This window comes from Cynara cardunculus, unplaced genomic scaffold, assembly GCF_001531365.2.
Source record: "Cynara cardunculus var. scolymus isolate 2C unplaced genomic scaffold, CcrdV1 Un_Scaffold_192, whole genome shotgun sequence".
NCBI lineage: Eukaryota > Viridiplantae > Streptophyta > Magnoliopsida > Asterales > Asteraceae > Cynara > Cynara cardunculus.
Genome location: NW_020200566.1, coordinates 264,766 through 279,095, shown reverse-complemented (window position 1 = coordinate 279,095; position 14,330 = coordinate 264,766). Strand labels below are relative to the sequence as shown.

General features: G+C 33.1%; 1 protein-coding gene across 1 annotated transcript; it reads left to right on the top strand.

The window, feature by feature from the left end:
* The first annotated feature begins 10,770 nt into the window (after window positions 1–10,770).
* LOC112501493 (protein terminal ear1) lies at window positions 10,771–13,810 on the top strand. Its single transcript, XM_025105134.1, has 6 exons — window positions 10,771–11,434; window positions 11,963–12,276; window positions 12,373–12,572; window positions 12,645–12,767; window positions 12,851–12,992; window positions 13,496–13,810. The coding sequence occupies exons 1-6, from the start codon at window positions 10,771–10,773 to the stop codon at window positions 13,808–13,810; spliced, it is 1,758 nt and encodes a 585-aa protein (XP_024960902.1).
* The last annotated feature ends 520 nt before the right edge of the window (window positions 13,811–14,330 follow it).

Genomic DNA, 14,330 nt, shown 5'->3' with positions numbered 1-14,330 from the left:
AAGAAATAAAAGGAAATTCATCATGGAAAACTAGGTTGGTTAGCATCTGTTTCTCCTGCAGCTTGTTTCTGGTTTGACTTTGTTTATTATTTATTAGTGAGTTGCACATTGGGCCTGACTCCTATGGTTAAATGGGACCAGCCTAGCTCGGGTTTGGGCCTGACGGTCTATAACTGGTTACGACTTTTAGGAAATTTCCTGGTCCAGGATTGGGACCGGTTATGCGTAGACCCAATTTTTTTCTAAAAATTAAGTTTGTATATATATATATATATATTTAAACCACCCTCATTAAGTTTATATATATCAAGTTTTTCAAATTTTTAACAAGATTTTGAAGTTCTTTTACCAAAAAATTCAAGTTTTTTGTAAAGATTGTAACCATAAAAACATCTATAACATTTTTGGGTCAGTTTGGGCCTGGTCCGGGACCAGGAATGGTTACAAAATATGAAGACTGGGCCTTGGTATTTTGGTCAGGGTCGGTTACGAAAAGACTAATCGGGACCGAGACTAATTTTTTGGTCATATATACTCATGGGAACTGGTTTATAAAAGGACTGGTCCTTTAGAACCTGGTTCAGGCCTTTGGGCTTGGATCTTTCAAAGATGAAAGTTGGACTTGGAAGCATGACAAGGGGCCATTTACTAAACGCTTATCTACTAAATATTTATTGGGTCATTTATCCTAACGGATTGATATGTGAAGAATCAAGAATTTTACTCGGAAAGTAGATGACATAGACCGAGAGTCCTATCGATTAATTCTTACGGGGTAGATTGTTGCATGTGATGGACTAGAATCTTACTCGGTAAGGTAAGCGATGGTGTTGAATTCTTATCGTTAAGCGCTTATTGGGTAAGCATATGGGTACATGGCCTTAGAGATGGCCAAAAACCGGTCCCGGGCCGGTCCCAATCGGTCCTCACATTTCTCATAACCGGCCATAACCGGTCCCGGCCTCGGTCCCGGTCCCGGTCGAAAATAATAGGACCGGTATAGGTACTCTATAACCGGTTATGGGCCGCCGGTCCCGGTCCCGGTCCCAACCGGTCCCAATCGGTCCTTCATTAAAAAAATAAGATTTTTTTTTTGATTTTTTTAATGATATATATTKTTAATACATTATAAAATTTACAATTGGGTCACTCAAATACACTTTAAAAATGCGTTTTAATATAATTAAAATTACGTTTTCTTATAAAAATACATTATAAAATTATTTAAAAATACATTTATTTATAATATTATTTGAATTTTCGGGCCGGGCCGGTCCATAGTCGGTCCTATAACCGGTCCCGGTCCCGGTCCCACGAAACTACCAAAAACCTTAACCGGTCCCGGTTTTCGGTCCCATAACCGGTCCTTACCGGTCCCGGTCCCGGGCCGGTCCTTTGTCGGTCCCGGTCCCGGTCCCGGGCCGGTCCTTTGTCGGTCCCGGTCCCGGTCCTCCGGCGGTCCCGGGCCGGGCCGGGCCCATTTGGCCATCTCTACATGGCCTGTAACTAACGTCTTTTTCACTTCTTTTTTACAAAGGAAAATGGGAGAAATGGAAGGAAATGAGAGGGGAGGGGGGAAGAAGCGTGTTTTCAAGTTTTTCTTGAGAGAAAGGAAAGAAAATAACGTTGATTTTCCTTCCAAATATAGTCCGAAAGGAGAAGGGAAAAAATGTAAATAAATAATATAATTTATAAAATTATACATCTATCCATTAATTACAATCAATTGCAAGTAAATAAGAGTATATTTGTAAAAATGACATTTTTTTCTCTCTTGCTCAAAAAGAGAACATGAAAATTGCATTTTCGTCCCCGTGCTTTTTAATTAGTAGTCTCAACTGTATAATTTATTATTGTTTACGTCCCTATGATTTACAATCTTCTGGTATTTTCATTTCTCATACTTAAGGATCGAAGTTAGTTTGAGAAACGTAAAACAAAATTTCAAAACCACAAAAGTAAAAGTCACAATATTTTAAGAAACTGTAGAATGTAATTTGCTCAAACAAAATTTCAAAACCACAAAAGTAAAAGTTATGTGTTTATTTGCAGCTTAATAATCAAGAACATTACAGCATCTCCAACATATTTTATATATATATTTTTTTTAAAATAGGAAACCAGAAGTTAAAATCTTTAATAAAAATATTACTTTCAACTCCAACATATTCTTTATTTTACACGTTTCAATATTAACTGTATTATTAAAATATTCTATAATTTTACCCTCTCAATATATTTTTTTAAAAGGTTTTATAAAATAATAGTAATTTAATCTGATTATTGGGAATGAGTAAAAAAATCTCTATCTTTACATTAAGTTTTAAAGAATTTTCTAAACTTGAAGATTTCTCTTGTTTTCTTTATTTTGAAAAACAATACAAAATATCTTTTAGAGCAAAATAAAAGGCAAAATCAACGGTTATCATTTAACGTATTAATGAACATATTTTTGTTTCACAATGTGTTTTGCTTTATGTTTATACGGTTTATGATGTGAAACTTTTTTATTTACATTTGTTTCACAAACAGACTAAAAATGTTCATAAAACAAATATATGTTAATTAATATTTTTAAAATCCTAGTTTTAGTTGAAAAAAAAACATATAAAATAACACATGATACATTGTTTTCTTAAAAGTTATCACATTTTTATAGGTTTATTGATTTAAAAGATTTTAATGGGGACTACATCAGTATTTTATTACAAAATCAGTACTTAATTACTATCTTTATTTCACAATTAAATAAAAAAAATTGCAAAAATCTAACTATTATTGATACTTTTTTATTTAAATAATCACACAAATTTAATAAAAAAAATTAATCATTTTTTTTATAGAATTTGATCAAATACCTTCTACTTCCTCATTGCCATGGGATTGTTAAAGTTTTTTAGCCCTATTTAACCCTTCTAAATTTTTACAAATCTTGATACAGTTTTGTCTCTGTCATACATTATTCAGTAATTTTTTTCAAACAAAAACGAAAATCAGATGAGTCGGTACACCCATATCTAGACCAGTTGAAAATTAAGTACATAAGACCACGTTGGGTCTAATAAACTATTATTGACCATCATTGAATACAGTGTTGGTCTCATTTTCAATTTGCTAGAAACCATAACATAGATTCCAATTATAAAAAACCAACCCATGAACCCCTTTTTCCCCATTACCCACGCACCCACACGTACGTCGAAAACCCAGTTCTCGATGCAGACCTAGAGACACAAATGGTGCACTACTTGGTATGGGTGCAACCATAATGGCATGAGTCCTTGTTACAAGGACAAACAAAGAAGGATGGTCTTATGGAACCAATGTCTCTAATTATGGTAATATGTATTAAAAACTTGTGTTTATATAATATATACAACATCTATATTCTCTGTATCTGAGTGTCGGTTTCAAGTTCCATGCTTTGTGTTTAAATGGATGGTACTGTATGTTGCATAGCTGTAATATGGAATAAGACAGTATAACTGCAAGGCTAAAAGTTTGTAAGACGACATCACTATCATTTGAGAAAAAAGATTCTCAAAATATTGTAGAAGCGTTTGTTTCTCTGTACAAAAATAAAATGGAAAATTATGCAATCTATTGCCATATTTTTTATATAAGAAATTGTATATCCCAACACTTGAATGATTAAACTTGTAAAATTCAGATAATTAATCAAGTTTTTTTTTACAAAATAGTTTCATAAACATTAAGAGGCTGTTTGGTTCATGTTGGGGAATGAAAATGATAGGGAATGAAAACAAGATGAATTTTCATTTCCTTCATTTTATTCTGGAATGAAAATTTGGGCTTCTGAGAGAATGAGCCATTATATTATACTAGAAGGGTATTTGCACAATACAACGAGATACATCTTAATTTTAATGTTTCATTTTTTCTTTTGTCCCACTCGATGTTATAATATAGTTTCATATAGTTTTTAGAAAGCGATAACATTTTTATTTTTGAATAACATATAAATATGAAGATATCATAAAGAAATGAAAAAGAATATATTAATATTAGTACCAAACTAACTACTTAAATTTTTTTTTTTTTGTATTTCTTTAATTCATTTTGTATTTTTGGTATAATAGTATTTTTTTTATAAAGATAATAATTAATATTTTGTTAAATTCAATGATTATTCTAATTATATTTAGACTTTTACATCTAAAATGGATGTTTATCCTATAAATTATGTTTATCTGCAGTTAGTTACACGAATTCAAACATGAAACTTTAATAAGTTGTACTTACGCATAATTTACTTGTAATCTTGAATTTTAAGTAATATGCATCAACAATGCAAAAAAATGGGTTTTAAAAGTTTTTGTCAAATGCTTTATGATATAGTATAGATAATACCAAATAGTTTCTTTTAGTATTCTCATTGACTATTACTTAATACCTCTAACCAAACACCCCCTAAAACAAAAAACCAAGCTCATAATTCATAAAAATAAAATAAAAATTATAAGTTGTTTTTTTTTTTTTTTTTTTTGTAGAAGATATAAGCATTTGACAACATTGTCTTATCCAATTCTTTTCGACACCATCAGGGAAGATCAACCCGTTATCCCTAAAGTAACTTTTATCCAGCGAGCCTCTCTCCAAGACAGTGCCCAAATCATTACGCCTTTTGTCATAACAGTATAAAACAAAACATTATACATATTAACGAGGGATCATATTCGATAAAGGTAAATGTACGTTTTCTACTGAACGTAATATATAACGAGGTAATATCTGTAAAAATTAAATCAGTTATATAATTTAAAAAATATATACATAGAAATAGTTCCATTTTATGTGTTGGAAGGTAACATAGGAAAAGGGGTTTTGTTGGCAAAAAGACATCCCTTTCACAAACTTTTTATTGGGCATAAAAAAGGGGCTTTTAAATTTGATGCAATTACTTTTACTTATTTACAACATACTGATTGAAAGGGGAGGACCCAAGATCATGTGTAAATCAATTAGGGAACACAGACCATACTCCCTTTATTTATATATATATATATATATATATATGTTAATTATTTGTTTGTTTACCTCTTAATAGTTTAATTAAGAGGTACTATTTGAATTGTTAAAAGACGAATCTTGTTTGACAAATAAAAAGTTTGTCTCTTAATGGTTCTAAAGTCATCTGAATAATTTTGTATATTGGATCCCCCCCCCCATAATCATTCATCGCCTTAATTTCATTGTAAACAATTACCGAATAATTATATTTCATTTTGCACTATATCATGAGAGTTTCTTAATCATTCTAACAACTTAATCATTATGCATCAAACCATTCAGCAACTATCAAACGGACATTAGTTGGTAAAAGAGAGGAGTGATTTACCCAAATACAAGAAGGTCACCCCGCCCCTCCAAAACCAGTCTCAATTGTTGAATATGAGTCGAAATAAATGCCCTAATTTTGATGTATTTGGACTAATGAACTTATAAATTAATGAAACTATCGTACAATAGACATAGTATCGAGCTTCATATTTCGTATGGTAATATATATTGGATTGTCTTCAACAATTATGTTACTTTAAAAAAAGTTGCTTTAACTGTTATACTAAACTTTTATCTGAAATGTTATTATTTATTATATATTAATAAAACTTTATATGTATGATGTAACATAATATAAATAATAAATAATAAATTTAAAATTTAAAATTGAAAATTGAAAATTTATTTTTTGTTTCTTCAAACTAATTAATTATAACCAAAAAGCCTTTTAACTAAACAGTATTTGAGTTTTTGACCTCCTACAAGATCAGGGATTTTAAACCTTACTAAACGTGATGAATATGTATAAGTTTATTTGTTTTATTTACCGTATATAAATATTATATAATTCAAAAAAAAAATCAATTTTAAGATGAGATTCCAGAAAATCTAAAATATTTTATTGTTACAGTTATTTTTAATGATTTTAGTCTCTATATAAATCAACAACATGGGCATATTTGATTGTATTAAGAACCCATCTCGTTTAAAAAGGCAACCATAGGGTTCAAATCTCTTATTATACTTCTCATCATAACTTTTTTTTCTTACACGATCATTTGTCTACGTTTACGTACATAAATATTTGTCGATTGTTTAAAAGTATGGTATTGTAGATATTTAAATCAATTATTGTAATTTCCAAATTATTATAAATCTTTCTAATTTTATCCAAAAATAATTTTACGTGATTTTAGATTTATATCTTCTTAAAATTGTTTGATAAAATATTTATTTTTATGGAAAATCCAATTCCAATTAAATATTTAATTGTTAAGTGATATATTAAATCAATTATAGTAATTTCCTTACAAGATTTATTGTAATAATTACAATATATTTATGTGAATTTAAAATAAAATAAAAAAACTCTCAGTTCAAGACTTGGGATCACGTGAGACCAGACTGGGTTCATAAAACCATTATTTTGCACTTGAAACTTTACAACTATGAATGTTCAGATTTTTTATATTTTCATAGTGTTTTTCTGTGAAGTTTCAAATACAAAAAAATTGACTCACGGGTCTCACGAAACCAGTCTAATCTTGGACATTTAATTTAGTTGACAAAGGAATTGACGACTTTGTTTAAATATACAAGTTTAAGTTCAAATCATGTGGAAAATGGGGCTTGAACCTCTATAGTAATATTATGTCTGGCAACGGGTAGGATAAAAGTTAATCCATTATCCAATTCAGTTAAAAATAGCTGGTAACAAAACGGGTGATTATCTATATCAATACCTTACCCATTAAGATAGCAGGTAATGAATAATTGGTAAAAGAATATTTTGAACTGCAATAATCTTGTTAATATCAACGTATAAAATAACATTCTAAAAGATGTATTAATATTTAACTTTATATAATCATATGTATGTATGTATGTATGTGTGTGTGTGTGCGTGTGTGTGTATATATATATATATATATATAAATGGGTAATGGGTAAATATAAGTGGATAAATTGGTATTTTTTTACCCATACCCTTATCCAACGGGTTAAACATAATGGTATTAGATTTATCCTTACCCATTGTCAGCCCTAAGTAGTATCCATTGAGTCAGCTTTAAAATATTTTCGACATGCGGTTTGTACGACACAGGTTCCTTGTGAGGTCGGTTCAGATCGACCATAATCGGTATTTTTGCTTAAATAACAATTTTGAAGTATTTATTTTCAGGGAAATTAAGAGAAATACCCATTTTCAGGTACCGGATTCATATCTTAGGGGCCGTTTACCAAACGCTTACCCGGGTAAGCGATTACCAAGAATCTTACCCGGTAAGAGCGAAACAAGGACCAAGAGTCTTACCCGATAAGTGAGAGTGATGACTTTTACCACGGTAAGTGCTTACCGGGTAAATTGTTGTATGCTATATCGTTTTGGTGGACTAAAATCTTACCTGATAAATACATAATAGTGTTAAATTTTACTAGTAAGCACTTAATGGGTAAGTGTTTAATAAACGACCCCTTAGTCATTTCTCTCAAGAGATTTGCAAGATATCACTACCTCTTCAGGTGGCACATTCATAACTTACTGAGGTAGTTAAAAGACAAAACGAAAATCACTTTTCACTTAGGTTCGCAAGCAGCACCTCTACAAGATAATTATATTTTAGAAATTTTTGAAGAAAAATAACCAAGAGACGAATTTGGTCGCCGTAAATGAGGGGCTGTTTGGCAATTGCTGAATGGTTTGGTACAAAATGATTAAGTGATCAAAATGATTAAGAGACTCTCATAATATAGTGAAAAATGAAATATAATTGTTTGGTAATTGTGTACAATGAGATTATGGCTTTTAATGAGATCCAAAATACAAAATCATTCAGATGGTTTTAAAACCATTAAGAAACAAACTTTTTTTTTTTTGCCAAAAAAAAATTCACCTCTTGACGATTCAAAGATTGTTTTTTAATGAAACTATTAAGAAGTAAACAAACAATCCCGCCTCTTTTTATTAATTTCCTTTATTTTTATTGTTTATTAAGTAAGAGGAATAATAATTAATCAGAAAAAGAAAAATCATGTGGTCCAGCGAGGCTGCCATTGAATACAACAAAATCGTATCAAGGAGTCAGAATGTAATATGACTCAAAATTACTATTTTCACCCTTCCCTTTTTACCCTTGCAAATCATTTTACAAAAGTGATCCCTCATGATTTCCAATTTTACAGGTTCAGTCCATCTACTTTTATGTAGACTCTCTTTAAACAAAAAAAAATAATAAATTCTAAAAAACAAAGTGATTTTTTCTCCCTGTAATGACTGTTTTGTTCGAATCTCGAGCCATGATAATATTTGTCTTGGATTTCAATGATTATAGAAACCCACCAATGACGTTAAGTCACTCGTCCGCTAGTCGAAAATAAAGTTTGCGACATTGCCGTGTACAGTGAAATGGCGACGATAAATTACAATTAACTTCTAGTCAAAGAGGGCAAGTGACGAATGGTTTATTCTGTGTATCATATATCCCTTTATTTGACACTTGTTTTGCTTTTATACTTAGTTTGTTTCCGTGTGCTTATGTCGTGAAATATCGGAGATAATGGTTGCTTCATTGAGATACATGGAAACCTGACTCGTTCTTGCATTGATTCTTTTAACTTTTCTTTGACTGGTATCATCGTCGAGGCCACCACAGTCATTGCTTGGAGGAATCTTTGTCGGCATGCGTTGTCGTCAAGACGAAGTTTTCTCCATAACCATGGCAATCAATCTAAGTCAAAATGTTGTTTACAGACTGTTTTTGTCATTTTTACCCTTTTTGTACTTCTTTAATGTGTAGTTTAGAGTCATCTGAAGTGGTTGTACATAAAATGATATTAGTGATGAGGCCGATCTTAAATACATGTTGGATCAGTAAATACCCGTTTCCTTTTAATTCGTTTCCCCGATTCAGTATTTCATGTTCACCATTTTTGTTCTTACTTCATTAACATATACTGATAATAGTATTTGTGAAGTGGTAGTGCATACAACTGCATCACTTCCATAAGGCCGACTTTAAATACAAGTTGGATTTGTAAATCTCTGTTTCTTTAATTCGATCTCACTGTTCATTATATCATTTAATAACGATATTTATAAAAAATCATTGTATTTTTAATGCAATATGAAAATGCTTTATTTATTAGTTTCTAAATTATAAAAGGAAATGAATGAGTTTGTTAACAATTACATACATACATAAATAGAGGATGTTTCAAATGCAACTTATCACATTTGTACAACCAATCCAATCCAATCCAATCAATTGAGATATTTATGAAAATAACGAGAGTTCATTTATTGTGATTTGAATATTTATGGAAGATGACTATGACTTGTTAATTATGATCAATATTTATATTAGGAAACAATCAAAACTCTTATGAAATCATATATTCATCAAATTAAATGGACTATTGAGATTGAGTTGTATTGGTTGTACAAATATAAAAGGTTGCATGATAACTCACATCTACGTAAATATAAATGATTTAAGGTTATAGAGACTTAATCATTTGAGAACTCTATATATTGTGATAATTATGAGAAATTTTATTTTAATGTATCCTTTCAAATGCTTTTTTCGTAATTAAGGTTAACATTTAATGTATTAATGAACATATATTTGTTTCATAATGTGTTTGTTTCATATGTACACGATTCACAATGTGAAATTTTTTACTTGTAACTTTTGTTTTATAAAATTGTTAAAAAATTCACATTGTAAAACAAATATATGATAATCAGTATCCTAAAGGAAAAATTGGTCGGAATGACATTTCTCTCACATTGATTGGTCTCATATCCAATTCTCTCTCGATTTTACCCAAATATCATTACATCCGCAAGTTATACCTCCATAATTTGCGGAGGTAGATAAAAAACAAAAAAGTTACAATTTTTGCACAGGGTCGCGAGTGGCATATTTGTAATTTTTATACAGGTCTGCAAATTATGGAGAGATGCCACTTGCGGCCCTGAACAGAAATTGTTTTTTTTTTTTTTTTTGTGTTTTAGCCACCTCCGCAAATTACGAAGGTGCCACATATTAACGTAGTGGCATTTGGGTAAAACAACGAGATGAATGACTAAGAGACCAATTACAGTTAAAAAATGACTATTTTAGTCAATTTTCTCATTTTTAGATAAAAAATCATATGAAATAGCACATTATCCACTAATTCTCAATGTTATTACAGTTTCATGAGTTATTAAAAAAAGATCTACCTAAAATTATGTACATAAAATACCTGATTTAAGGTTATATACATAAATATATCTGATTTAAACCTTATACACATATAAAAAAGTAATCAAATCTATTAAAAATATAATTTAAGATTATATACCTAAATATACCCCTTCTATTTCTATTGATTATAATAATATTTTCGAAAATTTTAACAAAAAAATTAATTTCAATAAATAAAATACATAAATAAAAAAGAAGATTTAGTTGACATAAAATAAAAAATAGGAATGTCTAAAAAGGTAATTTCACATGAAAATACATAGTACCGTACCTTTTATTATTTCTCAATTTTGGAAATATATAGAGAGCAAAAGATTTTCCGCCATTAATGACCATGGAAGAACTCAACCTCCTTTTGTTCCTTTCAAGAGACACACACATATATAGACAGACGAATTGATGCTCACATCGTGCCTCGTGTCTCCCCTTTTCTGATTTCCCACACTTTTCATCTTCTTCCGCCGGGAAATCGACGTGGCCTCCTCTTTTCGCCGCCATGGGAGACCCTGGGTTTGGCCGGTTTCCGATCACCTTAAACCCTACGGCAAAAGAATTCCGACCAGCTGTTCCGTACACCCAAAACGGCGATTTACTACTCCCACGTTTATTTTACTCATATCCTTACAATTTTCCGCCATCGCCGCCGTCTGCGGCGGCGGTAATGGTGTCAGGTCCACATCCGACGCTTCCTCCACCGTCCCCCGTACCGACTCGTGCACTACTCTTGAGCTCCGTCCCTACTGACGTCAGCGAATCGACGGTCCGGCGAGAATTAGAGGTGTTCGGCGACGTGAGAGCCGTACAAATGGAGAGACTACGCGACGGAATCGTTACAGTCCATTTTTACGATCTCCGGCAAGCGGCGGAGGCGTTGAAAGAGATTCAGGAACAACACATGCAACAACAGTTCCGGCTACGGAAACATTTCGACGGAATTATGTTATCATCGCCGGTGAATCCGCCAGAACCGTATATTCACCACTCTCCGCCCCTTCCGCCACCTGCCCACGGCCTTCTCTCCGGCCGAGCTATCTGGGCTCAGTTCACTTTTCCTGTTGCCGCTGGACTTCCCGACGGCTACAACCAAGGCACCGTCGTTATATTCAACTTGGATTCCACCGTCTCCATCGGAAAACTTACCGAGATTTTTGAATCGTTTGGTAATTAGAAATTCAAATAATTCATATTCATTTTGCATTATCGAAACATAATCTGTAAAACCCATGGAAAATTTCGACAAAAACCACCAATTTTGCATCAACCACAAGGGTTTTGGCTCATTATTTGTCAGGGTTTTATTCCGGGCGTACATGGTAATTATGGCCACCGAGTCTATCGATATATGCCCTTTTTTACGGTCACAATTTGTCGGGATTATTAGAGTCATATAAACCCAAAAAAACACTATGATTTTATCATCGTTTTTGCAAATTATAATGTGGATTTCATGAGTTTGTATGGAAAGTGGTTCAAAAAATAGGTGGATTTTGAATTATATCCATAAATGTGTAGGCCAGTTTTGTGGGGCTAAAATTTGGGGATGTTTGGTTAATTTGATAGGTCGCTTTCTCAACCTATTTGAATACAAATCTTGACGATGTTGATATTTTTGTTGGTTTTTGAGGTTTTTTTATAAAATTAAATCATATTTTTTTAATAAAAATTATGGGTTTTAATTCTTTTTGTAGGGTGTATTAAGGAATTCAGAGAATCCCCATTGAAGAAGAACCAAAAAACTGTGGAGTTTTACGACACTCGTAACGCAGCGAAGGCCGTTGCCGCCGTGAACGGCCAAGAAATCGATGGGAAGGTGGTGGTGGTGGAGTTCAGTCGTCTTGGTGGTGGTCAAAAATATAACTACAAGCAAAATAAGTTTCATCCGATTAATTCCGGTGGAGTTCCGCCGTTGCATATTAACGTCACCCGTAAATTCCTCCCGGCACCCATCGTTCCTTACCGCCCACAGCCGCCCCCATCGCCACCGCATTATGGAAAAGATCGGGTGGTTGATTATGGCGGGATTGGTGGCGATAGTGTGGATTTTGTGGGTGGTGGTCAAAAAAAGAATGGGAAAGGTTTCTTTAAGCCGCATAACCAGTCACAGTCGCCGGAACAACAAGGGAGATGGGTTGGCGGTGGTGGTGGTTGCAACGGTGGCCGGAATAAAATCTTTAAGGGATCAAGATACAGCCGAGAAAAATCCGATCCGAGGTTTCTGATCAAAGAAGACGGGACGATTTCGAGCTTTCAAGATTCAAGAACAACAGTGATGATCAAAAATATTCCAAACAAATACAGGTTTTTCTTGAATTCATCATAAATTTATATAAAAAAACGAATAGAAATTTGATTTCGCCGGCGTTTTTGCAGTCAGAAGCTGCTACTGAACATGCTGGACAACCACTGTATTCACTGCAATGAGCAGATGGAGGCGGCCGGCGGTGACCAACCACCGTCGTCTTATGATTTCGTATATCTTCCCATCGATTTCGTGTACGTTTTCATCTGGGAATTATAAAAAACTTGAAATTTAATCATTGAAATCAATAAATTATGATTTTATGTACGAATTTCAGGAACAAATGCAATGTGGGATATGGGTTCGTGAACATGACGTCGCCGGAGGCAGCACGGCGGCTTTACACGGCGTTCCACCATCAAAATTGGGAGGTTTTCAACTCCAAGAAAATCTGTGAGGTTTCTTATGCTAGATTGCAGGTATTTCTCCAACTTCACTTTTTAACCAATCATTACGCAGAAGGGTTAGCCGTGTACGTAAAGATCGATTTTCAGTATAAAAAAAAACAATCGTTACGCATATGCTTAACGATTCCGCGTAAGGATTCACATTTTTTTACCCCAAAAACCCATTCTTAGCATCTCCAACAGATTCTCCAAAATTGAGAAGTAAAAAATCACCTTCCATATGATTTGGAGAAGGTTTTTGGGGACCTGTTGGAGTAAAAATCCTCAAAATCTCCATTTTTGTAGAATCTGTTGACGATGTTCTAAAGCTTTCTGCCTAATGATCGATTTCAAAGTGAAATGAGGTCTGAAAATGACTAACAAGTTAAACTTTTTTTAACGGATTGGCTATACTACGGATTTCCCTTAATTTTATCGATATGATATCATTTCTTCGTTCGAACCCCAACGCTAAACCCCTAGAAGAAACCCGTATCTCGTTATGAGCTTTCATGGTGATTGGAAAATGTGGGCAGGGTCTAGAGGCGTTAAAGGAGCATTTCAAGAACTCAAAGTTTCCACGGGAGGCGGAGGAGTATATGCCGGTTGTTTTCACGCCACCGCGGGATGGTCGGACTGTGACCGAACCCATGCCGATCGTCGGCTGTAGCAGCACCGTCACCGTCACTTCACCACCGCCATCATCGTCGTCAGAAGTCGGAGGAGATGATTCGACAGATGGGAGATCTTTCTTGGATGGTAATGTGCTTGTTGAAGATGTGAAATGTGACGATGGCAATGGCGTCACGGCGGCGACCACCACCAGTACCGCCGCAAATGGCGGCGATTGATGGGAGAGAAGTATTGAAAGAAATAATTGGAGTGGTATTAATTTAGATGAGATGTTTTGTACTGTGCATGGATGGCATCAGCAGTAGTTTATAAATTCTATATTCAGTGACATATATTACATACCCATCATTTATAGGAATTCTTTTTTATTTATTTTCGTTATTCATAGTCAGCCACTTTTAACAAATAGCTATGCATATGTGAATTTGCACTTAAATCACATGTGATTATGAAAGTGAATTTGCACTTAAATCACAGTTATTCATGGTCAGGCACTTTTAGCAACTAGCTAATCATATGTGAATTTGTATATGCACTTAGTTTGCCTTAAGATAAATATGGAGGACCATATTGGAGGATTTTGAATTCATTCTTATACACATGTTTATTGGGTCGATTAGTGGATCGAATAATGGATTTATGTAGATCTTTTAGTTTAAATAGGAGACCGTATCTTTGAATTAACCCATTAATGTTAAAGGTTAAATAACTCGAACCCATGAGAGAGGGAGAGGGGGA

What these genes read in the sequence shown, in the direction of transcription:
- LOC112501493 (XM_025105134.1), top strand. Translation starts at nt 10,771, where the DNA reads ATGGGAGACCCTGGGTTTGGCCGGTTTCCGATCACCTTAAACCCTACG. An exon ending in CGAGATTTTTGAATCGTTTG is followed by an intron (nt 11,435 to 11,962) that starts GTAATTAGAAAT and finishes TTCTTTTTGTAG; the next exon opens with GGTGTATTAAGGAATTCAGA. An exon ending in TATCTTCCCATCGATTTCGT is followed by an intron (nt 12,768 to 12,850) that starts GTACGTTTTCAT and finishes TACGAATTTCAG; the next exon opens with GAACAAATGCAATGTGGGAT.